Source organism: Lepidochelys kempii, chromosome 9 (assembly GCF_965140265.1).
Source record: "Lepidochelys kempii isolate rLepKem1 chromosome 9, rLepKem1.hap2, whole genome shotgun sequence".
NCBI lineage: Eukaryota > Metazoa > Chordata > Testudines > Cheloniidae > Lepidochelys > Lepidochelys kempii.
Window position 1 is genome coordinate 76,252,048 of NC_133264.1, and position 24,751 is coordinate 76,276,798.

The 24,751-nt window shown below is 41.5% G+C and overlaps 1 protein-coding gene across 2 annotated transcripts; it reads left to right on the plus strand.

The window, feature by feature from the left end:
- Positions 1-1,225: 1,225 nt before the first annotated feature.
- On the plus strand, positions 1,226-18,170 carry ITM2A (integral membrane protein 2A). 2 transcript variants are annotated; one of them, XM_073360936.1, is made up of 6 exons: positions 1,226-1,418; positions 6,469-6,600; positions 6,910-7,098; positions 10,342-10,452; positions 12,441-12,591; positions 15,941-18,170. In XM_073360936.1, exons 1-6 carry the CDS (start codon positions 1,335-1,337, stop codon positions 16,027-16,029), a joined length of 756 nt encoding a protein of 251 aa, XP_073217037.1. In that variant the 5' UTR covers positions 1,226-1,334; the 3' UTR covers positions 16,030-18,170. The 2 variants fall into 2 exon arrangements, with proteins under 2 accessions (XP_073217037.1, XP_073217038.1); XM_073360937.1 differs by having other exon boundaries at positions 1,226-1,406.
- Positions 18,171-24,751: the final 6,581 nt, after the last annotated feature.

Sequence of the window (24,751 nt, forward strand, 5' to 3'; positions counted from 1 at the left end):
TTGAAGTGTTCTCCGACTGGTTTATGAATGTTATAATTCTTGACATCTGATTTGTGTCCATTTATTCTTTTACGTAAAGACTGTCCAGTTTGACCAATGTACATGGCAGAGGGGCATTGCTGGCACATGATGGCATATATCACATTGGTGGATGTGCAAGTGAATGAGCCTCTGATAGTGTGACTGATGTTATTAGGCCCTGTGATGGTGTCCCCTGAATAGATATGTGGGCACAATTGGCAACGGGCTTTGTTGCAAGGATAAGTTCCTGGGTTAGTGGTTCTGTTGTGTGGTATGTGGTTGTTGGTGAGTATTTGCTTCAGGTTGCGGGGCTGTCTGTAGGCAAGGACTGGCCTGTCTCCCAAGATTTGTGAGAGTGTTGGGTCATCCTTTAGGATAGGTTGTAGATCCTTAATAATGTGTTGGAGGGGTTTTAGTTGGGGGCTGAAGGTGACGGCTAGTGGCGTTCTGTTATTTTCTTTGTTAGGCCTGTCCTGTAGTAGGTAACTTCTGGGAACTCTTCTGGCTCTGTCAATCTGTTTCTTTACTTCTGCAGGTGGGTATTGGACTTCATGGACTCCTAGTGGACTTCATGGAGTCCCAAGCCCATCTCCCTTTTGGGGTCAAAACTCTGCTTGGAGCAAGGTTTTCTTTGTTATTAATTTCCCCTTCTGGGGTGGGGGGGTGGGAAGGGCGCAGGGACAAAAGGGGTGGCAGTGTGGGGCTGCCGTTAGGGCCTAAAGGCCTTCCCCAAGGAGGCAGATGGCAGCACTTAGGCCCTGGTTGAGAGCAGCAGCTGGCAGTGTCCTGGGCCGGTCCGGGCGGGGACGTGCAAACAAGCGAAACCCCTCCCCCGCAGGTGGGTGTCTTACAGCCCGCGCTGGGGGAGCCCCGCCCGTGTCAGCAGCCCGGGCAGGAGGCAGAGGGGGCGTTGGGAGGTTTTAACTAGACTGTGGAGTCTGGAGCCCATGGGGCAGCCGGCGCGACTCCTGGGTGGCGCCCCTGGAAAGCCACCGCCTCCTGCGGGCTCTTCGCCATGGGGACGGGCCTCTCGGGCCTCCCAAGGTAGCCTCCTGCACAGCAGACGGCAGTATTGTGATGCGCCCGCCCGCGCGGCTCCGCTCGCGTCAGTGCTACGATCGAGCCAGAGGTTTGAGTCGCCGGACGCCCCGGGCCGCCCGCCCGCGCGCACGCACGGAGCATAGCGGCGGGGCGCACGCGCGCGCGCGCGCGCGGGCGGGCTCCTCCCCCGTGGCCGGGGCTGAGGGGCGGGCGCTCGGCAGCGCTAGGGAGATTTGCGGTCGGACGCTGCGCAGCACGGAGCGGGCAGCACCATGGTGAAGATCGCCTTCAGTTCTCTCTTCGCCCACAAGGACGAGCCCAAGAAGGATGCGGCCGAGGCACTGGTAACTGACAAGGTGCGGTACGGGCTCTGCGGGGAGCGAGCCTCCTCCGCCGGCGGGGAGCGACGAGAGGAACCGGGCCGCCGCCGCCATCTTCTCATAACGTCTGTTGGCGGATATAGCGCTCTCAGCTAGGGGCTAAAATGGCGGAGGCCGAGGGCGCCCCCTAGGGAGGGGGCTCCCGCCTGCCGGGGGAGGGGGTCATCTGCCCTGGGGCCTCCTTCGGTCCCTGCACGGGGGAGGTGCCAGGTCACCTTCCCCCCAGTCCCACGGCGGGGCGGAGGCTCAGTGGCTTGCCTGCTGAGCTGCCGCCGCGGAGCGGGGCGCTGGTTTCTGCGGTGGCCTTGTGCTGCCCGGGCCACTCCTGCGCTTGCTCGGGGAAGCGCACGGGGAGCGAAAAGGAGGAGGGGAGGGATCCATTTTGTGTGTGTCGCGGGGGAGGGTACGGCAGTGTGTGATTGTTCCTGTCTCTAATGGAGGCCGGCCGGGGTGTGCAGGGCCCTCTGCACAGCTACTCTCTGTCCTTTAACCCACTTTCTGTTGTGATGGCGTCACGGATTGCGGGGCACCCCCGGAGGGACCCGCGCTAGCCCGCGTGCGGTGAGCTCCGCGCTTAACCAATGAAAGCTCTGCTGCGCAGCCAGCTCCGGGCTCTGGAGCTAATGGGGGACGGGGCTGACTTATGGAAATGGAATCGCCCATGCCCTGCTTTCTGCTCTGTGCCACCCTTCGTGAGCCATGAATCCTCAACAGCTAAGAGTTCGTTGTGTTCCGTCCTCTGCCAGCTCCGAGGTTAGCTTTAAAACCCTCTGCAGGCTCCCAGTACACAGTGTGTTTTCCTGCTGGGGAATGATTACACTTTAATTAACCAGCTGACCTGAGTGTTGATTTCAAACTCTAATATCACTCTTGCATAAGCATCCGTAGTGAAATTGGCAAAGAAAGTATTCTGGAAGGAGTGAGCCAACTAGCTCAAGCAGGTTTCAGAGTAACAGCCGTGTTAGTCTGTATTCGCAAAAAGAAAAGGAGTACTTGTGGCACCTTAGAGACTAACCAATTTATTTGAGCATGAGCTTTCGTGAGCTACAGCTCACTTCATCGGATGCATGCCGTGGAAACTGCAGCAGACTTTATATATACACAGAGAATATGAAAAATTACCTCCTCCCACCCCATTGTCCAGCTGGTAATAGCTTATCTAAAGTGATCATCAGGGGGGTGGAGGGTGAGAAAACCTGGATTTGTGCTGGAAATGGCCCACCTGATGATCACTTTAGATAAGCTATTACCAGCTGGACAATGGGGTGGGAGGAGGTAATTTTTCATATTCTCTGTGTATATATAAAGTCTGCTGCAGTTTCCACGGCATGCATCCGATGAAGTGAGCTGTAGCTCACGAAAGCTCATGCTCAAATCAATTGGTTAGTCTCTAAGGTGCCACAAGTACTCCTTTTCTTCTTTCAACTAGCTCAAACAGTTCTGTATATTTTATCTAAATCATGTTGCTGGTCAGAGCCTTTTTGTCACTCAAAATTGATTCTGCCTGAACACGCAACTGCTATTATGAAAGCGTTGTTGATAATTATTAGGAAAGATGGAATTGTTGTAAACTGTCTAGGGTTATGGCAGTGTTTCTCAAACTTTTGTATTGGTGACCACTTCCATGCACCAAACCTATGAGTGTGCCCCCCCCCCCCCATAACTTAAAAACACTTTTTTTTTTCTATTTAACACTTATTATTGCTGGAGGCAAAGTGGGGCTTGAGGGTGGAGGCTGACTGCTTGCGACCCCCCCCCCCCATGTAATAACCTTGTGACCCCCTGAGGAGTCACGACCTGTTTGAGAACCCCTGGGTTATGACAGATCTGACTTAAAACTCTTCTTAGAAGGAATTCTTAATTTAAGTAAATCATAGAATATCTGGGTTGGAAGGGACCTCAGGAGGTCATCTAGTCCAACCCCCTGCTCAAAACAGTACAAATCCTCAACTAAATCATCCCAGCCAGGGCTTTGTCAAGCCTGACCTTGAAAACCTCTAAAGTCCCAGGCATGTATTCTCTGGGTTCTCCTGCCTCTCCCCTTATGAGTTATTAATATGGTTTATTCTACTACAGCCATTTAAATATGTGGGAAGACTTTATTTTCTTAAATGATGTACTATAAAGAAAAATTAGTGACTATTTTACACCATGCTTTTGCTTTAGTTAACTGTAGTCTTAATCTCTGGTCATGGAATCATAGAATATCAGGGCTGGAAGGGACCTCAGGAGGTCATCTAGTCCAAACCCCTGCTCAAAGCAGGACCAATCCCCAATTTTTGCCCCAGATCCCCTAAATGGCCCCCTTAAGGATTGAACTCACAACTCTGGGTTTAGCAGGCCAGTGCTCAAACCACTGAGCTATCCCTCCCCTTTATGTAACTGAACTGGCAGCTCTGGAAGGCTAATTTACCACCTGGTAATTGACACAGACACAACAGTTCAGAGGCTGAGTTCCCATCTATCCTGGGCTTTTGCATACCTTAAGGGGAAAATACATATTAGTTTCGAGATGGGGACTATATATGCAGCATATTCAACTGGTTCTCTTCTATTTGGCCAAAAAATGTCTGAGGCCTCTTGTCCTTAAATAGCATTGTGGATGTATATTTTTAATTATTCTCTTTAAGTTTCTTAACACTGTTCTAAATATGTTGCAGTGTACACATGTTTGTACGTTATGCCATTCCCTTTTTCTTGCTTTCTCATTAAAATAAGATGAGCAGCTTGTGATCTGAGCTACTTTGTGTTGACTATATTATGCCTTTCAAAATACTCTCTCAAACTAAACAACATACACCTATAGACAAACTCCTCACTCCAACTCCAGTGCAATGTAGCAGATGGTCTTAGAAGTGGGTGAATGCCACGCAGATCCACTTAAATAAATGTGAATTCAGTTTGCATCCGATGAAGAGAGCTGTGGCTCATGAAAGCTTATGCTCAAATAAATTTGTTAGCCTCTAAGGTGCCACAAGTACTCCTTTTCAGTTTGGCTATGTTCACTTCCTTTTTGCATTTGCTGTAATAGTAGAAAGCAGACCAGTTTACTGGCTCAAATGTTTGCTGAAACAACACATTTAAGAGAGCACCAGAAAATACTTGTGCAGAAAACATTTTAACTCGGATGTCTGAGTTCACACAGAATCTTTTTCTAAGATAAATAAGCAAACAGTAAATGTCTCATGACTTGTGTATAGTCATCACAAACCAACATAGCTAGTTTTTTTTTCTATTATTACATATTGAAATAAGCACCCATCTAGACTGCCTAGGGTACCTTAACAATTAGAACCACAGTATTCAGTAGCACACCAACATTTGATTTAAGTAATCATATGAAAGGGTGTGGAACTATTTAATGGTATATATGAATATGTGGTACAGTATCATGATAAAGATAGGCAGGGGCAAAATAAAACTGGCCTCAATAAATGTAAGCTTTCTTTAAAAGATGTTTTATTTTGTGCCACAATCTAAATGTCTGTATGGTGAAACAAATTCTCACTACACGTAAAATTAAATAATTTTGAAATATTTTTCAACCTTTTAGTGGTTGTTTTGCTGCAGCAATACTTGTTATACCAGTAGTATGCTAGCAGAATGTCAGATGAACGAGCATCTGACGGGGTTCAGTGACAGGACAAAATTGTGTCAAACTGATTACTTAAGAGCTAGTTCCTTCGGTGTATGAATTTTCAAGGTTGCGGTTGGCAAAACATGGATATCCCTTTTTAAAAAGGAATTCAGTAATATTCTTACAAAAGGCCCTTTTAATGTGCTTATTTGGTTGTATTCCAGTAGTGCCTAGGGGGCCTAATCATGAATTAGGGTCCCACTGTGCTAGGCACAAACAATAGATGGTCCCCTATCCCAAAGAACTTGGAATCTAAGTCAATAGTAATCTCTTCCTGCACTAACGTGCCATGGGAAATCCAACCTATAGTTGTTTTCTGATGTTTTGATGCTCCGTTTGCTCAGCATATGTTGTTAGATGTGCGTGCAGTTGACAAACACAGCTAAGGGACACACAGTCAGTTTAAGATAACACTTATGTGAGACGTTAGCTTCCATTTCTTAAAAGTAACACCTTCTGTTACTTCTTTGAATAAAAATATTTTTCTCATTTGTTGTGTATTTGGCAACACTCTAGAGCCCACCTCCTGGTTGTATGGGCTTCTTACACAGCAACAGAGGGAGATGATCACTTAAAGAATTTGAAAAGGTTATTGTAAAACTACAAAAACTAGCGTGGGACTGGGGGTAATAGGATGACACGGAGATATTTACATAGCATCTGGTGGGCTTTGTTTTGATGTACTCTCTGCTGTCAGGAATAACTTCTGAAAGGAGGTCATTGTATTAAGCACAAAAACAAGCTTTTAAAAAAGCTTTGATGAAATAAAAATGATCTTGTCTGCTGCTTTAAAAGTTTTTGAAACTTGCTGGAGTTTCTTCAGTTAAGATATTTGAAGAAGGGTAGTTAGTTATACACATGATGCTAAATAGACAGTTGAGAGGTGGCCTCAAGCTTATTAAATCTGCTGTATCTTGAACGTAAGACATAGCAATGAAATTTTGCATATTTTTAAAATTGAGTTAGAAAATGGCTACTCTTTAGGCTAGTGGAAATGTGTGTGTGTGGGGGGGGTTCTTCTGTACTTTGAGTCTACTGTGAGCAATTATTTATTTTTAATAGTCTGAAATGGGACAGTTTAATTTCATAGGACATGCCATTTTTGCCAAATTCTGGCCAAGAATGGGCCAGAATTCCAAAGGATTTTTGAAATTGCTATTACACTAACAACACTTTCATTGTACTTGTTTTTTAAAAAGTTGGTCTTAAGTTGCCATGGCATCATACCAGGAAAACCTTTCTCAGATAGAGCTCTTTTTCCCCAAGAGACAAAGTGACACCCCGTGTGGATCACAAGTCAAGCTTGAGCACTTAGACAGGTAGCAGAAGAACGATGACTGTAAATTCCAGTCAGATTGTGTCAAATCTTTCATTCCTTTTTCTATAAAGGATCCAGAAATTGCAACACATGGAAATGAAAATTCATCTGGAAGATGTTTATTGACCCTTTTGGGTCTTGCGTTCATCTTAGCAGGGGTTGTAGTTGGTGGAGCCTGCATCTACAAGTACTTCATGCCTAAGGTAATGTGAATATTTATTTGTTTTGTTCAGAATAAATGTTTGCTTTTGTTAACTTTCCTATTTTGACAACCCCAAAATCAAAATATTAACTAATTGTAAGCAATAGATTTATTACAGGATTTCTGTCATGGTATTGATAAAAAATTCAGGCTTAACAACTGAAATGTGTTACAGGCCTTGACCCTTGAAGCTTGGATGGAAAAGAACTAAACTAAACTACAAACTAAACTTCTGATTTAGTGTTAGATTAAAATTTAAAAATAAAGTGCAACACCAAAAAATAACACAGCTGGCTTTTTTTGTTTTTAGCATAAGGTGTACCGTGGGGAAATGTGTTACTTTGAAAATGAAAATCAGGATCGTGCTGTAGAACCGTACTTCCTGCCCATTGCAGAAGAAGCTGATATTCGGGAAGATGATAACATAGCAATCATTGATGTTCCAGTTCCAAAGTTCTCAGATAGTGACCCAGCAGCTATTGTCCATGATTTTGACAGGGTGAGTTTAAAAGGGGCGTTTTAATGCTTTTAAAAAATGGATGGCTTTTACTACTGATGTGTTCTCTGGGTGATAGCTTTAAATGTCAGCTTTCTGTGACTTTGTTTTTCAGTGTGGCACCAACAATTATGCATCTCACACTTCTAGTAATGAAATGTCTGTTGATAATCTGTCTCTTTGTGTTAACAAAGCTTACTAGTCTAGATGTAAACTCTAGCTACACTACTCTCTCTCAAAACTGGAAGTCTTTTCAACCATAAATTAAATGAAACCGGTTCATTTAACAGAATGGATCCATCAGTTGTTGTGTGATTTGACAATGTTGCCCATGGTAGATTTCGTAACTCCTGGGAATGAATTGTGCAATTTGAACTGGGGAAAGGAATGAGAGTTTTGAACCTGAATTGGGACAGGAGAGTAAAAATTGCCAATAAAAATAAAATCTTTTGTACAAGATCTTTTTTAGTTGCATACTACAGTAAAATGCAAACTGAGGGAAGTTTGCAAAACAAATATCAACTTCTATTTATTTTGTGGGTGTGGCAGAAAGGAAGTTTCTGACAAACTCCTATTTTTAAATGTATTTAAAAGTAGTTGAAAACAAGGAACTGACAGCATTGTTGGGCTAGTCATATATGACGTCCGAGAGCCAGAATTCGGTGGGGTGGGCTGGGGTGTAAAAACATTGCTGCAAAAGTAACCAAAACTTATATTTAACCTCAAATATAAAGATCACTTAGAGATGAAAGTCTCTTTTTCAAAAAACATAACAAAATAAGCCTAGGTACTTAGTTTGAGAACAACCGCCCTCAAAGTTTGTATCCCAGTCAGTCTTCTCCAAAACTGGTCGTCTTGTCAGCTATTCAGACATCAATCAAAATTGGCATTTTTGAAGATTAACCCTAATTTTGCAAGGATAGGGTGTGGGAAATAAAGACCTCCTAAGAAGGAAAGCAACTCTGAGAGTATTACACTAAATTGTAGGCATTTTCAAATATTTTTCTCAAGGTGGATTTCAGAAGTTAAAAACAACAACAAACATTAAATTGCTTTTCAGAAGTGTATACTGAAGTTTGTTTTTATCTTTGGACAGTCCAAGACTTCTACAGATTAAATTTCAATTTATTTTGGGGAGGGCATCTCTGGAATGGAAACTGGTGTGCGTGTCCTTTTTTTCAAAGTCTACTGCCTACATATAAAATAAACGGAACATCAAAATGTGTATTCTTCTTAATGTTTAACATTTCAAGTTTCTGCTGACTCCTTTTTACTTCTTGTTTTCTTCACCCTCCTGTATGCCCTTTGTGTACTTTTCTTTTTCCTAAGTTGTGTTCTTACCACACTCCTCCCCACATGTAGAGCATGTGCATGCTTCTGCCTATCTACCCGCAGTTATTCATTGCTGTAAGGCAATTCTTTTTAAAAACCTTCCCTTAGTTTTCCTTGGCTGTGAAGCTATAAATCAGCCCCTGCTCACTGGAAACAATATATTTCCAGAGTCCTGAAGCAGAAATCACTTGTGCTGGAGAGTAATGAAGCCTTTTTCCTTCCTTACTATAATTTGAAATGTCATTTTAACTGACAATTTGGTTAACTTTGTTCTCTCCCCCTCTTTAATCCCATGAAGTTAGCAGCTATTGGCTGCTAAAATCATGTTAGGGTTGGGGAGGGAAGGAGAAAGATAATCAGAATGATGTGGGTGTTTTAAAGATGTTTCATGACCTGCTAGGTTTAGCAGGCCAGTTTAGTACTTTCAAGCCAAACACTTTTTTTCCAAGAACTGGCTATAAAAAGGACTTTCTGATAATATGAGACAGTTTGCCTCTTCTGTCTGGATTTGAGGGAGTCTTTCGTAGTCATATGTCAAAAGAGAGACTGAAAAAGGCTACAACTGGGGTTTCTGTGTAATGATTGAAGTCTACCTGGACTACTGCTGAACCTTTATTGAGTGCAAAAAACTCATGTTGAAATGCCTAGGGAATTACTACTTACTAAAAACTTAATACACTTTTTTTCTCTTCTAACCAGTACTGAAACTCTCACTATTGTTTATGTATAAACATATCACGTCCATAAACAGAAATTACTTTGAGTACTAAGAGTTGGCATCTACAGTTGTTAAGGATAGATTTTGTTTTAAAATTAATTAATTTGACAGAACCTTGCCATCAGTTGAAGAGACTAAGTGGGTTATGGTAACTTTTTAGTGAGGTTCTGCAAAGTATTTTGCTAAATTATAGTTCATACAAATACTCTAGTCTAGCTGTTTATATTGGTACCTACACTGTCCCATGAGGATTCTCTATCTTCTAGCTAAAGGAAAGTACCTGGAAAGTGACAAATCGGGGTATAAACAACGAGGAGTCCTTGTGGCATCTTAGAGACTAACCAATTTATTTGGACCTAAGCTTTCATGGGCTAAAACCCACTTCATCAGATGCATGGAGTAAAAAATACATTAAGCAGTATAAATATTACAGCACATGAAAAGGTGCGAGTTGCCTTACCAAGTGCGGAGTCAGTGCTAATGAGGCCAATTCAATTAAGGTGGAAGTGGCCTATTCTCAACAGTTGACAAGAAGGGGCGAATATCAAGAGGGAAAATTACTTTTGTAGTGCTAACAACACCAGTGCAATCAAGGTAGACGTCGCCCATTTCTAATAGTTGACAGAAGGTGTGAGTATCAGCAGAGGGGAAATTACTTTTTGTAGTGACCTATCCACTCACAGTCTTTATTCAGGCCTAATTTGATGGTGGAAACAAATCAGGGTATGTTTCCAGAAAACAAAGCCAGAACATGGATGTGCTATTTCTGACTAGAGCCACATTTTAATTTGGCTCCTATAATTACAAGAACACATCTTCAGTATACCAAGCCCTCTCCTTGATATTAACTGTCATAAGATGCTCCTTCCTGGTAGGAAGACTCTCTTTTTAAAGTTTGAAGGCTTATACTCCTGTGGTCTGTCTTTCACTTCCTGTTAGGAGGCTCTCTTACATGAGGTAGAGCTATAGCCTTTTTCATGTTCTGAAATTACCTACAATAAACTTTTTTAGTTCCATCACTGCTTGGTCTAAAAACACTAATTCTGTTTTGATGTTTTTAATATTCACTGATCTTGGCCTGCTAGATACTTAATGAGTTTTCTGTTTCACAGAATCTAACAGTCAGTTGTAATCATCACAAATTAAGATAACACTTGATTTATTGAGAACAGCTGTTAAACTTCTTTCCATAATAGCTTCTGACTGCTTATCTTGACTTACAACTGGGTAACTGCTATGTGATCCCTCTGAACACATCCATTGTTATGCCACCAAGGAATCTGATGGACCTGTTCGCAAAACTGGCGGTATGTACAACTTCTTCACTACTTTGAATAGTACAGCTAAAGGAGTGATTTCTGTTAATAAATGAAACTGCAAGTAAAAAGTTCAGTAGCAGTAACCTTCCCACAGTGAACCTTTTTGCTCCCAAGGGTATTGTTCCTCAGTTTACTGTGTTGTTGTGGTAAAGCTTCATGGTCATTCTTCAGTACATTTTGTACCTGTTGAATGGATAACGAACTTGAGTTTTCAGGATAGCAGCTCTCAAATACTAAATATCTAGCTTTAAGAAAGCTAAGTACTTGCAAATAACATCAGATCTGGCCACTATGGAGAAACGTGCAGCAGACTTCGGAAAACAAAGGTCTGAAACTGGAAGTTACTGTAACGGTTTGTGTTGGTTTCTATGAAATCAACACTTCACAAACGAACTGTATTCACTTGCTTTTCCAATTGTTGACCTCAAATCATTCACTGAAGTGCAGTTGTGAGCTTTTCATGATACAGACTCAAAACCAGTGGCTTGGCAACTGTTAAATTCTGAAACGAATTGGCACTTTCAAGGGACTCTACTTTTTTAGAGTTAAAGTAAGAAAAACCTGATTTCTGCCTCCAAATGAGATTTTAAAACTGGGTTTAAACTTTCCCTGGCTGTGTTTTTACGTAAATATTTTTTCAAAGCCAATGTAGACTTGTGAAATTTGATCCATACATCAGCTTGTTAAATAGAGCAATATAATAATTTTTCAGCTTCATGAAGACATTAAACTTTCAAATAACCTAAATTTTATATTTTAAAAATAAACATTTTTAACCCAAATAGGAAACCGCTATTAAATTATTTGACTTGATCTTAAATTTTAGGGTTTTTTACTCAAAACCCGGAAAATCAGATGGCCTTTTGAAGCTATTTAAAATGTCTAATATTATTCAGGCTCCCTATAAACTAAAGAAAAACAATGTGTCATGACAAAGCATTGAAATCAATAGAATGTAGTTATCACTTCTGACCAGAGAGAGAAACTTAAAGGCTGATGGTTTCTAGGTTTAGTTACTTGTGTTGGAAACAGTAATAACTTTTGCTAGGAAGTGCCCATATCTCCATGGAAGCAGACTTTATAATCCTTTCCTATGTAGTGTATGTGCGTTTTGAAAAGGAGCAGGCATGATAGTGTCTAATAGCTGAACTGAAGGAAGAGGATCATGTTTTAGCATAATGCACACTGCTCTTCCTGTCATGAACATTACAATACCATATGGCAGTGTTTCCCAAACTTGAGATGCCATTTGTTCAGGGAACGCCCCTGGTGGGCCAGGCTGGTTTGTTTACCAGCTGCGTCCGCAGGTTTGGCCGATTGCGGCTCCCACTGGCTGCGGTTTGCTGCCGCAGGCCAATGGGGGCTGCGAGAAGTGGCGCGGGCCGAGGGGCATACCGGCCTCCAGTTCCCGCAGCCCCCATTGGCAAACAAACTGGCCTCGCCCACCAGGGGCTTTCCCTGAACAAGCGGCGTCCCAAGTTTGGGAAACGCTGCCATATGCTATAGTGGGCATATAACTTAGCTGCAGAAGCAGCAGCTTCATATTTGCCATATCATTAATATATTTGGAAGCAGTAGCTGCACTCTTTTGTGTATTCATGGTATTGGAGATAGTTTGTCTCAAATAAGGAAAATACAGAAATACCACTTTTGAATAATGGTGGGGGTTGAATCGTCTACTTAGACTGTTAGATTTAGTTTCTTCATGTGCTTGGGTTGTGTGAGTGGGTCTAGCTTCTAACTACAACTTTCCTAATATAGTACCCCAACTAGCTTGAATTAACAACTTGAGTGTGACCCTTAATGATGGGTAGGTAATGTTAAAAATGAATCCTGTTTTTGCTTTAACAATCTAATGAATAGAATCCAGTAGGGGGTCAAAATTATTTATTCTTTATGTGACCATCCAGAAGACTAGTATCATTTCTTAACAGAACATTAATGAAGGAATTTAACTCCCTTGTCTCTTTTTTTAGACTGGTTCTTACTTGCCTCAGACTTATCTAGTTCGTGAAGAAATGGTGGTAACAGAAGAAATAGATAATGTGTCTGATTTGGGCATCTTCATTTACCAGCTTTGTGTAGGAAAAGAGACCTTCAGACTGCAGCGCAGAGATCAGAGAGCAGGTGAGTGTTTCTTCCAGTATGGGAAATAGGAAACTTAAAAACTTCACTCCAGAAACACGTAGGTGTTAATGCCCCACTAAACAGGCTGTTACTACATTTACCTACATTTTTATTTTAATGTAGTTTTGTTCCCCTTTAGATTCTTTGAGTCTGAAGTTTTTCTTCTCCAATGAGACATAGTCTATTACCACTTACAAAACCCTCAATGATATGCCCAAAACACCAACCTGAACATGAGTTCACTTTCACTCTTTCATTTTAGTCAGAGATCCTGAGGCAGTAGAGTATTTGGAATTTGAGAAACTAGCTTACATAGAAATCTTGTTTGCAGGGTGGGAGGGACATCCAAATTTAACAGTCTAATGTTTGGATAATTGGTCTTCAGATAATAGGGGATTTCTCTTTTATTAGTTACACTTTGACAAATTGTAGAATCTATTTTAGAGACTTGTTGTCACAAGTAATGAATGCTTCAAGGGAATCTTAAAAGGAAATCTGAAATACAGATGCCTAGATCTGCATGTGATACCAGTTGACTTCCATACTTTAATCCTAAACATTTTGATGCAAGATTCAGTTGCAACCAAACTAGAGCACTGCCGTATATTCAGGAATGAATTTGGTATCTAAGCTGTTTGAAGTGGGTCTGAATACACAAATATGCTGCCAAAGCACTAATGATACTGGGTGCTTTCTGGTCATCACAGCTCTTTAAAGCACTCAAGGGGTTTTTTAATACTAGAATTACTGTATGTAGTTCACAGTATAGTTAAGTCAGTCCCTTCTAGAAATTAAACCTTTGCACCCTAATATATAGGGGTTGGTTAGAGGAAGTTGTTTGCCAAACAGTGAACTTATCCAATTTTTCCTCCCTGCTCCATTTTACAGTGATCCTCTTGTCTGAAGTGATCTGACAGGATATTCCTTCACAGCCTGTTGGTGCTGCTCTTTGTATCTTAAATTTGCAGGTGCTTCTAGCCTGGGCTTGCCAGGGAGTAAGGGACCCTACTAATGTGTGTTGCTGTTAGGTAACTGGTACAACTCCACCTTGTTGTCTCAACATTTATGTTTGTCGTCTTCCTGCTCCAAATCCACTGGGATTTTGCGTGTTTCTTTGATATTGTTGCTATTGGCAGAATAAAACTTTGAAGGATCAGTTGATTTGTTTCTGCTTCTGTCCTTCTGACAGCAGAAGGGAAGCTTTTATATGCAGAAACGGGAATCTCTCAGTCCCCCTGAGAAGCTTACAGCAGTGATGGGGAGGTTGTTAATATTGACTCCCTTGGTAGGCACACACTTTTTTAGTTCAGATAGATGCTCTGTTCCAGTGAGTGGTCAATGCACTGAAGACTTTGAGTAGTGTACTGCACTTGCCTAAATACGAAGTAATCAGTTTTGTTTGCTCTAGTGTATTAACCCTCCATTTGTGTCGCTGACATGCCATGCTAATGCATTAGCACTGACAGCAGGAGTTCAAATCTGCCATTTACATGAGTTGGTTGCATGTAAGTCTTTTCCAGGAAATAAGTAAAAATACTTTACTGTGCTACAGTATGTTGCTGTAATTAAGCTGTTTTTTCCTTACTTTTTTTTTTTAAGGGTTTTGTAATTATACTGTTAAGAGAATTGCTTGGGTCTAAAACTCTCCATAGAAAATCCTAGTCTAAAAGATAACGTCTTGTTGTTAATATGTAGTAAATGCCTCCATGCCCTATATAACCAGTGACACTAAAACTGATGAAAATTAAATGGTATATTCTCATTTTGCAAACACTTCTTCTGGGGGAAGAGAAGAGAAAATAATAGGAAGAGGCAACTGATATTGGGGGTTGAAGACACGGTACCTTTAGTTAGAGGTCCTTGACTCTGGAGTTTATGTCCTGGATTTTTTCACCACTAATTTGTGGACACTTCAGACAAGTTGTTTCACAGGAAGTTTTTTGGGCTTGAGGAACAGAGGAGGAAGGACAGTAGTGTGTGGCTTGTTTTTGTTTACATGTAGTAAATTTTTAACTGAGACTCCATATACAGGGCAGTTTTATACCCAGTTACAGAACTTCCCACTGACTTTATAAACTTTCTACAAAAGCTATTTTAAAATAAGCAAAAATTCAAAGTGAAGGCCAACATTCTCGTCAGTTTATCATAACAGTATAAACAGACTGTTAGCAGCTAGTACTCTGGAAGACAGATTTCAGAGTAGCAGCCATGTTAGTCTGTATTTGCAAAAAGAAAAGGAGTACTTGTGGCACCTTAGAGACTAACAAATTTATTTGAGCATAAGCTTTCGTGAGCTACAGTTCACTTCATCGAAAGCTTATGCTCAAATAAATTTGTTAGTCTCTAAGGTGCCACAAGTACTCCTTTTCCTCTTACTCTGGAAGAGACTTTCATTGGAAACTCTTGTTCTGTGTGTTCTGTTAAACTACCCAAACAAAACTAATGCTAATAGTCAGCTTCTTAGCTTTCATGAGGTATCTGACATCACTGAGAGCACTCCACTAGGGAGACTGAATTTGATCAACTATTGATTTGATTACAGTATTGCCATTTTGATTACAGTATTTCGCTTGTCCTTCTGTCTAATCTGTTTTCATTAAAACCATGTGGGAGAATCAATTTGGGTATGGTAGGGGTCTGCTGCTGACATGTACTGAGAATGCTCTGTCAAGTTTTTAATGTATTTTATCCATTGTCAGCAGAGTGGCAATCAAGGGCACGATCCTATTCCTATCAGTGAGTGGAAGCTTTGCTATTTATTTCACTGGGACCAAGATTGGGCCCCAGAGGAGTAATCTCTGCAGTGTTTTGGTGTAAATGTATCTGGCTGAACAAAAAAGGATTGTGTTCTGCAACACCCTCTCTGCAGCCACTTCAGAATTCTCTGAACCCAGGAAGGGAAAGAGGAGCCAAAGGGAGAATTGCCTTCAGGATCATGGAAGGGTTAAGAGGGGCTATGGTTTAGTAGAGAGGCTTATGGCATGACCTTAATTAGTTTAGAGATAGCAGCTTACAGTCTGAAGGGCTGAGGGGATACTGGAAACAGAAAGAAAGAAATTTACGTTTATTCATAAGAGGTATTTAACACCTGTTTGTTTAGCCCTAGTATAATGTCAACACAGCTCTGAGAATAGTGGGCTTTTTATAATTAAACAGTAGAAACAAGCTTGTGTACAATCATAGTGATAACTAACTGAATGACCTTACACTATTATTGAGTACTTAATTGTATATTGCCAGACTAAGCTAGTCATAAACTGCTATCTCCTAAGAAATATACAGATACTTCTAGATATCTGTAAAGAACACAATGTTGTAGCTTGCTAATTTACTTTTTTCTTCCACCCAGGTCTCCAGAAGCGCTCAGCTGAGAACTGTCGTACAATCAGACACTTTGAAAATTCTTTTGTCATTGAAACAAAGATCTGTCAACAGTGAAAGACACTGGATGGAAAGTGACTATTTCACATCTTCATTAAGAAGTCTGAGCTTTACAGTTTGACTTCTAAATTAAAATGTGCAGTGATAATCAAAAGCCTTATTATGCATCTCCTGTGTATTGCTTCTATTACAAAACCACCATTTCAGCTTTCTTTGATCCTTGGTATAACAGTATTTTTAGTTGTCTTACGTAAAACTGAAATTTGAGATGTTTAGAAGAAATGTGTTATCAACTTATCCATTGACTGCGTCTGACTTAGAATTTTTCTGGGAAAGGCAGAAAAAAAATACATATATAATGTTAATTGATTCCTTGGTCGGAATTACTCCTGGGGGAATTCTGCACCACTGTGCATGTATAGAATTTATGTCCCCTGCAGAGTTCTTTGTTTCCCCACAGAAAAATGACTTTGACAGGGATGCAAAGGGAAGCCACAAAAATGGTCATGCAACCCTCCCGAGCAGTACGTTTTGGCTGCCCAGGGCAGCCGGCTGTGAGGCGGGACTGGGGAAGACCCGGCTGATGGCTCCTACCATCATGCCAGGCTCAGCTGCTAGTCCCGGCTGGGCTGGGGAGGACGGGACTTCCTCTTCCCCTGCACTGCATCCAGGGCTGTGTCAGACCCACCCCCAGATTTCTCCCCGGGCTGTAGGAAGCTCTACAAATTCCCATCCATCCAACCCCTGTGCATCCAGAACCCCTCACACCCAGACCCTCCCACCAAGCCTCACCCCTCTACCCCCCCCCAGACAAGCCCCATTCCCCCTGCACCTCCCCAATGAGCCACCCGGATCCCCACCCTACCAAGCCCCAGTCAGCAGCACCTGGCTTGCAACCCCACTGAGCCCCACTCCCCCAGCATCTGGACCCCCCACATACACCCAGACCCTCTGCTGAGCTCTATCCCGCCCCCCCCCACACTCGGACCTCCTCTGCTGAGCCCCAACCACCTTCTCCTGAACGCGCCCTCCCCCCCCCGCAGAGTCCCATTACTGTTGTACTCAGAACCCCACAACAAGTCCCTGTGCATTCAGATCCTGCCCCCCCTCCCCCCCACACACACACACTCGGATCCCCCACTGAGATACCGGCACCAGATTGCCCCACACAGAACCCTCTCAACCCACACGTGGATTCCCTCCACACTTGGATCCTGCCTTTCTGAGCCTGCCTTCCCACACCTGGTGCATGGAGGGGCAGGGCTCTGGGGTATTTCTTGGGCAGGCCCGATCCTTGTACTGTGTCAGGGTTGTGTGCAACCTCACCACTGAGTCTGTGTCCCGGGAAAGGGGAGCTGCACAGTGATCTCCCACCTCTGTGCAGCCAGTGGCCTGTGCTCCCCAGTGCCATGCTGGAGCCTCCACATTCATTTGATAAAGAGTGCACAGAATTTTTAATTTTTTGGCGCTTAATTTTTGGCCCAGAATGCCCTCAGGAATAGCCAGAATCACCTTATACACCTTTTGATTTTTCACAGAATGATTAAATTAATACATTAATAATCTGTGGTTTGCACATTTAGTGTAGTTCTATAGAATTGCTCTGCACTCCATTTTCTGGTTTAAAAAAAACAAACAACCTCCACCTTTCAACATTTATCGTTAAAGGTTTTGTTTTAACTTCCACGTGTGAAGCATGTAAAATCTAACCTCCGTGATTATAAACCTCTAACATTGCTTTTTTCATTTTGTGCAATTACTGTATTGAACTCGTATGTATATTTGGAATCTTCCCTAAGTTTACATTTAAATTCTTTTGTTTGATTTTTGTGGTATTTAGTTGTCATAGATTTAGTTGCTGTTAATCTCTAAAGTTTGTGTCAGTATTTTGGTTATAAATTGGTTTATCTTGTAACTGCCTGTTTCATTAAACCTCTCTTGGTATGGCCCACTTGTGGATGTGACTGTAGCTGTAAATTTAACTACTTTGGCCTGTACCACGAACTTTTTAGATCAGAACTTTTTATGAGCAAGTAGCATTATTACTGCGGTCAGAGTATTGTTCCCTGTTGAGAACTACAGTATAAAGATGGTAAAGTGTTGCTAGAGTGCTGCAGATTCAAAACTTGAGTCTGTTTTAATAAGGAACTTTATATTGGCATTATTCCTGCAACCTTATAATAAATGTTTCTCTAGAACTGTGGTGTTGGTCTTAATTGACACTTAAAGTGGCAGGTGCGTATACCATAATGAATGGAGGAGGGGAGATTGTGTACTGTCATAGCATAGTTCTTAAAAATAGTAAATATGGATGCAGCCTTATGAGGGAAACTCCTTTATCTGCCTAATCATTCTTGTTCCTCTAATGTACTAGCGGGTATCTAAACTCAATTTGGAAGTTTCCAGCTCTTTACAAGTTGTTTTTTCCCTTAAAGGTGCGAGTTTTTGTTTTGTTTTTTGGAGGATGTAGGGGAAGAGGGATTCTCGTGTTTTTTTTGTGAGTGTCCTGCAATTCGGTAGTGAAGAAAACTTTTTGGGCTGTAGTTGACAGCTCCAGTGCAACTAAAGCATAAAAATCCTTTCACAAGGCTCTTTGAGAGCACGGCTAATAAAGATACTTTGTTTTTTTTAAAAAATGTTGGTGGGTACATTGAGACATACAAAGTTGTATTCAGTAGTTAAATTCCACGCTCCTCAAGGAGGCAATGCAAATACTACTGAAATTAACAGCACTGTAAATGAGTACTGATGATGATCATGTAGACTTTGTGTTTTCACTTTGAATTGAGGTGTGTGTGCGCAAAATAGAAAGTTCACTTAACTGTTACTGCAGAATTTCATTTTTATCTTGTAAATAGAAACTTTTGCTAACAGTTGAGCATGAGGATCAGCATGGCATCCCTGAATTTTTACGATAAGTTTAACAAAACCCAAAACTATAAATGAGGTTACATGTGCCACAACATATGACACTCCGCTGTACAGAAATAGGTAAGAGCCACTTTATGGTGGCTTTGTAACCTGTCCTTGTCACTCAATCCTGGTATTGACTTCTTTAGAAAAAGATTTACCAACACGGATTAATGTAGCACACCTCTATAACACTTAACATTTCACTTTGTTTGGAAAATGAAATGGTTACCGTTCTGCAGACAGAGCCGTGATTCAGAAAATCATTCTGAATTGGTGGTTCCAGTATGCACTTTTTTAGGATGGATGTTGCAGCCATATATCAGCAGAATTTAGCTGCTGCTTAAGCAATGGAATAACTGATCCTGGGGAGGAGGGGGATAACTTTCTGCAGGGACAGGATATGAGTTGTGCAGACTTATCCGTCAGGTTCCATGGAGCTGGCGATAATGGTCCTATCACGGGGTGGTGACAAGGGGCAGTGTGACTTTGTCCAGATTGACTCTCCCAGAGTTGAGGTGTAAGTATCACTGTCTCTGGAAGCAGAGGCTATGCTACAGAGTCACAGCTCTCTTCTGCAGGTGTTAGGTCTTCATATCATTCAATAGGGAGGAGGAGTATGTGGCCCTGTATGGCTCTAATATTCAGTAAAGCAATAAGCACGTGCTTCAAAGTGCTTTGAAGAGAGAGAGATCATGCTCTTACTTCAAGCATGTGCTTTGCTGAAGTGGGGAAGAAGTCTGTAGGACAGAGTCAAAAGATGGGGATTCTATTTGTCCCTAGCCCAGACTTGCTAGGGCAAGTCACTCCATCTCTGCCTTGATTTTTCCTCATGGGTAGGGAGGTGGGGGACTAATACCTCTGAGGATGGATTTTCTTAATTTGCTTTGACATGCTTGTGTGGAAGGACTTAGAAATGTAGAGGAGTAGATTGCTGTTTCACCAAGATCTTGATCAGAGAGCAAGATGAGACTTAAGTACTGCGTAACCACTTGACTGGTATTAAACATTCTAAGTACATTTCCAATAACCCACATTCTTCCAACCCGGCTTTAAGCAGCATGGAAACCCACAGCTGTTGTACAATGCTAGCACTGAATCCATTAGACTTGTCACCTAACCTAGAATGCATAGCAAGGATAATAGAGCAGATGAGTGTCTCAAAATACCCAGGCAGCTAAAGCTTCCTCATGCTTGGAATGGAGCGAACTACAGATCTAGGCAGACTTCTTGCTTTGTTTTGGGCTGCCAGCTTGCAGCACGTGCAGTGCAGCAGATGGTGCTGATAGTCCTCTACAGCCAAGTTCCTGGATTATCTAACCCTTTTTTTGTTTTGCAGGATTAATTGACATTTCAGCTGTACACTTCAAAATGAGGCTGGAGCTTATCCTAATGTTTGACAACTCTTGCCCATTTTGTATTGACAGGTATAAGGATGGGAGGATTAGGCTCTATGGCCTAGATTCACAAAGGGAATTTAATGTCTAACTGTCCCTTGAGGTGCCTCAATTCAGCATCAAGCCACTGGCATTCACAAAACCACTGCTCAGCTGCTAAGCTAACCCTGTAGGCGCCTTAAGCACCTAATTTTCCATTGGTAAAATCCCCTAGGCACTTCAGTTTCTGGTGGTGGGCAGGGACAAAGCCACCTAGGAGGAATGCCTAGTTTGTGAACCCCCTAACCTCCCCTGTGGGGCCTGACCTGGTAGGTGTACTCAGAGCCCACCTAACCCGCACCCCGAAGACAGGAAGGGGGGGTGGCCTCCTTATTACCAACAACTCAGGCGGTTAGAGCACTCTCCTGTTGAACTGTTCCATTTTGTGTGAAATACTTAATAGTCACTGAGCCAGAGAGAGAGACTATACCCAATGGGTAGTACAGGGATTGAGGTCTCTGCTCTGAATTGGGCAGAGGAGAGATTTTAAGCAGGGTCTCCTACATCCTGGGTGAACGTTTGAACGGTAAGGTACTGGCAGCACCCCAATTTTCTTGGGAAGACTGATCTTGAGTAAGACTCCTAACTCCAGGAGAGGATTGCCAGCTAGGCATCCCAAGTGACAATAGATGTCTAACACTGTGTGAGGTGTGGGCTTAAGGCACTTCCTGTTGGCTAGCTTAGGGGATTTCTCAGTTATTTTGTTGGCTTTTGGGAATCCCTGTTTTAGGTACCAATGCTCCCCTTGCATTGTACCAGGAGCTTGGGCACCTAACCTTGGGTTCAGAGTGTCAATGTGGGTGAGGTAATATCTTCTATTGAACCAACTTCTGCCAGTGAAAGAGAGAAGCTTTCAAGCTACACAGACCTCTTCTTTAGGTCTGAGCTTGTGTAGAAAAGCTCTACAGCTTGAAACTTGTCTCACTAGCAGAAGTTGGTCCAATAAAAGATATTACCTCACCTCTCTTGTCTCTCTGGTCTCCTGGGACCAGCACAGCTACAACAACACAGCAAATAACTGGGAATTGTCAGTTCCACTAGGTGACAAAAAGCCTAAATGTTAGGCACTGAAATGTCTAATTGTCTATCTCTAGTCTCGATAAACCTTCTCTCAGGATTTCTTGTTTGCAACCAATGCATCAGTTTTGCTTTACTTTAAAGTGTGCACTAAACTTTTATGTAGTAGTAAGTAAACATTTGACCAGTAGATGGCTCTTTAAGCTAATTTTTGTATTTTGAAGTCTTCTATTAAAATAACAGTGAAAGTAATAGTCTAGTTTTATGTACTTCAAGGTTTCCCAAACCTCAAGTACTTTATATAATGTCTCAGTGCAGACATTCTGCTTTACAAACCATCTAGCAAAAGAAATAACATGAACACCCCTATTTATATACTGAAAGTATAGTGATCTCTCATAATATAAACCATTTGGTACACTGTTGGTTTTTAAAAGAAAATTGCTTGTATCTAACATTTACACAGTGTTTTAGCAGTGTTTAGTCTTTTATCCCTGTTAAAGAATATTTTGTAGAGTGAATGTAAACTACAATATAACTTACTTCAGTGGTTGAGACATTCTTCAAAAATCAGTGTAGTAAGTGAAGCTTATAACTGAAATGAAAACTCTACTCCTGGTCACGGTCATTATTTTATATTGTAGATCTGTGTCCACCAAAACATCTACTGTCAGTGTGAAACCACTGTCCAGGGGATAGGCTGGGATACTTGCTTGTTGACAAGTTGTCTTGAAGCTAATATGCAGGCTACATGCCTGACCCCTTAAAAATATCTTCAACTAGTGCTAAGTTTTGAAAATCTATGTGCAAGAGAGGAAAATATTATGAAATTGACAAGAAAACTACCTCATGTGCTCATAAATCCCATGTAGTAGATGACTCATGATCTCGAAACCTACTTTTGCACTATTCTGTGTATACTAAAGGAAAGAAAGCTGCTGCTTGTGGCAAACTTAAAATAGTTTATGTAGCTGAGGTACTACTGACCTTTGTGAAGCCTCTAATAAGTCTCCACTTAACATCTACTTGTAAATGGCCATGGCAGGCATGTGCTATTAGTAGCACTTGTTAAAGTTACGTGTGTGAATCTGTACCTTCATCAGCATGAGTTTTAACCTCAATACCATGTAGGCAATAGTGGGGGTTACAGATAACATAATTATCATAAGCTTTCGTGAGCTAAAACTCACTTCATCACTCCATGCATCTGATGAAGTGGGTTTTAGCCCACAAAAGCTTGTGCCCAAATAAATTTGTTCGTCTCTAAGGTGCCGCAAGGACTCCTCATTGTTTTTGCTGATAGAGACTAACATGGCTACCACTCTGAAACCTGTCATAATTATCATATTTTTAAAAAGTAAATTGCCTTAGTAAAGGAAAATTGATGAATCCATGCTACCTCTGTGATCAGATAGATCACACTCTCTTGCAAGATATGTTCAGTTTCTAACTCCTATAGCCAAGAACAATGGGGACACAACTAAAATCAGTGATCTTGACAAGTGAGTAATGTATAGCAACGGGAAGATCAAAGTAGCTGATGAAATGCTAGATGCAGGAACCTCTCTGAAATAATGGGAGTGACAATAGTACTTGCATAGGGGACAGACTGGCCTTTACATGTTACTCCTGATAAAATACCCTTGGCGGAAATGGTGACGTAACTTCACCCTGGTAGGATAATGAATTCTAGGAACTGAGACTTGTTCATAAGCACGTTGGGTGAAGGATAGGGGGACTTCTTAATAGCAAAGAGACACTATCAGGCTGAACACGGTCTACAGTTGGAAAAAGGTGGATTTTTAAACATAGTGTTGCTTACATGTTAACTAATGGGCTAAAATCCTCATCCAGACAAAAGGTTGTAATTAGCTGGCCTAGTTAAACCCTATGGCCTTGTCTTCACTCAGCAAAATAAGGTGTGTTCTTAACTCAAGGTAAAACCCTAGTGAAGATAAAGCAGTCAGTAATTTTCATGAGTTAGCAAATCAAGGTTAAACCATAAACTCCCCCATAGTCTTTAATTCAACCTGCTAATGTGTTTAAACTACAAACCACTATGTCTTCACTAGGATTTTGCCTTGAGTTAATTAACTCTGCTTTTTTTTTTTAGTGAAGACACAGACTGGGGAGTGGGGGCGGGGGAGGCCTAGAGTTTACCTTGCCCAACTAACACATGTTAATAGATTTAAAATTATTAAAGCCAATATAAAATTTATATAATACACAGGTTAAGAAAAGAGTGTCTGTACCTCTGGATACAGTGCCTACAACTGCCTTGTCTACACTAGGAAGTTAACACATGTTAAAAACACAACTTTTTTCCTAGTGAAGATGAGATCAGTATGGCCAGAGGGGTCTTAATTTTTGAGACGTAATATTTTACTGCTTTTCTTTGTGATTAAGCAAAGGGATCTAACCTCACTGGGTTTTGCAGAGTATTCTGATGAGGTATGTTATGCCAAGCATTTGTTCTGTTTTACCACCATGCGCTCTCTCTCTTTTTAATAAGTGGTGTTTTAATGAAGACGACTGTCACACTGGATAATTTCACACAGATCACCCCCAAAAAGATGAAAATTCCTCACCTGCAAGCGGCAGCCTCTTTAAAGAATTTCTTTTCATCATAATTAAGCTTAAGATAAAGTACTATGTAAGAGAGAGAGGTTGTTTGGAAAGATGTTTAAGAGGAACTAGCTGAAGTTATGAAACTCGGGCATGTTATTGCTTTTAAATAAAGACTCTATGTTCCTATTTAAACCACTTACAGAGTATGCTCAAAAGATAAAAATGGGCTAACCTTTGTACAATGCACATAAAAAAAAATCAGTGAGTAAAGAACATTGTCAGATGCGTCAGGGAAGTGCTAGAAGGTCAGGCTTAGTTAAGAACAGTATCTGGAATGTTGTTTTGAACAGAGGAGAGTAATGTTACAATTCTGGGTTGAAGATAAAACTTACTTGAATAAGAGCTTTCACTAGGGTAGTATCTCAGTATGATCATCTCATGTTTATCTAGTATCACTTCCATATCTTTAACCTACCAAGAGAAAACTGATATTTGGTTCTACTCGCAAATTTGGATGTTTTATGAGCAGGACAATTGTACTCTCAGGAACCAATCAAGGATGGGTCCTGATTGCATTAGATGCTGCACAAACCTATAGAAATCACAACCCTTGGCCCAAGGAGCTTACTTTGTTTATTAAAATATTGGGTTTTTTTTAAATATGCATTGGGAGTGGTGCATTATGGGCAGCTATCCCAGCATGCAAGTGACTGCAATGTGCTTTTCAAATTGGGGTGGGGTGGAGTGTGACAGGGAATGTATTGTATGTATGGGGGGGAGAGACTGGGTTTTTGGGGGGCTGAGAGCATGTCAGCATGCTGTCTTGTAAGTTCAGACAGCAGCAGACC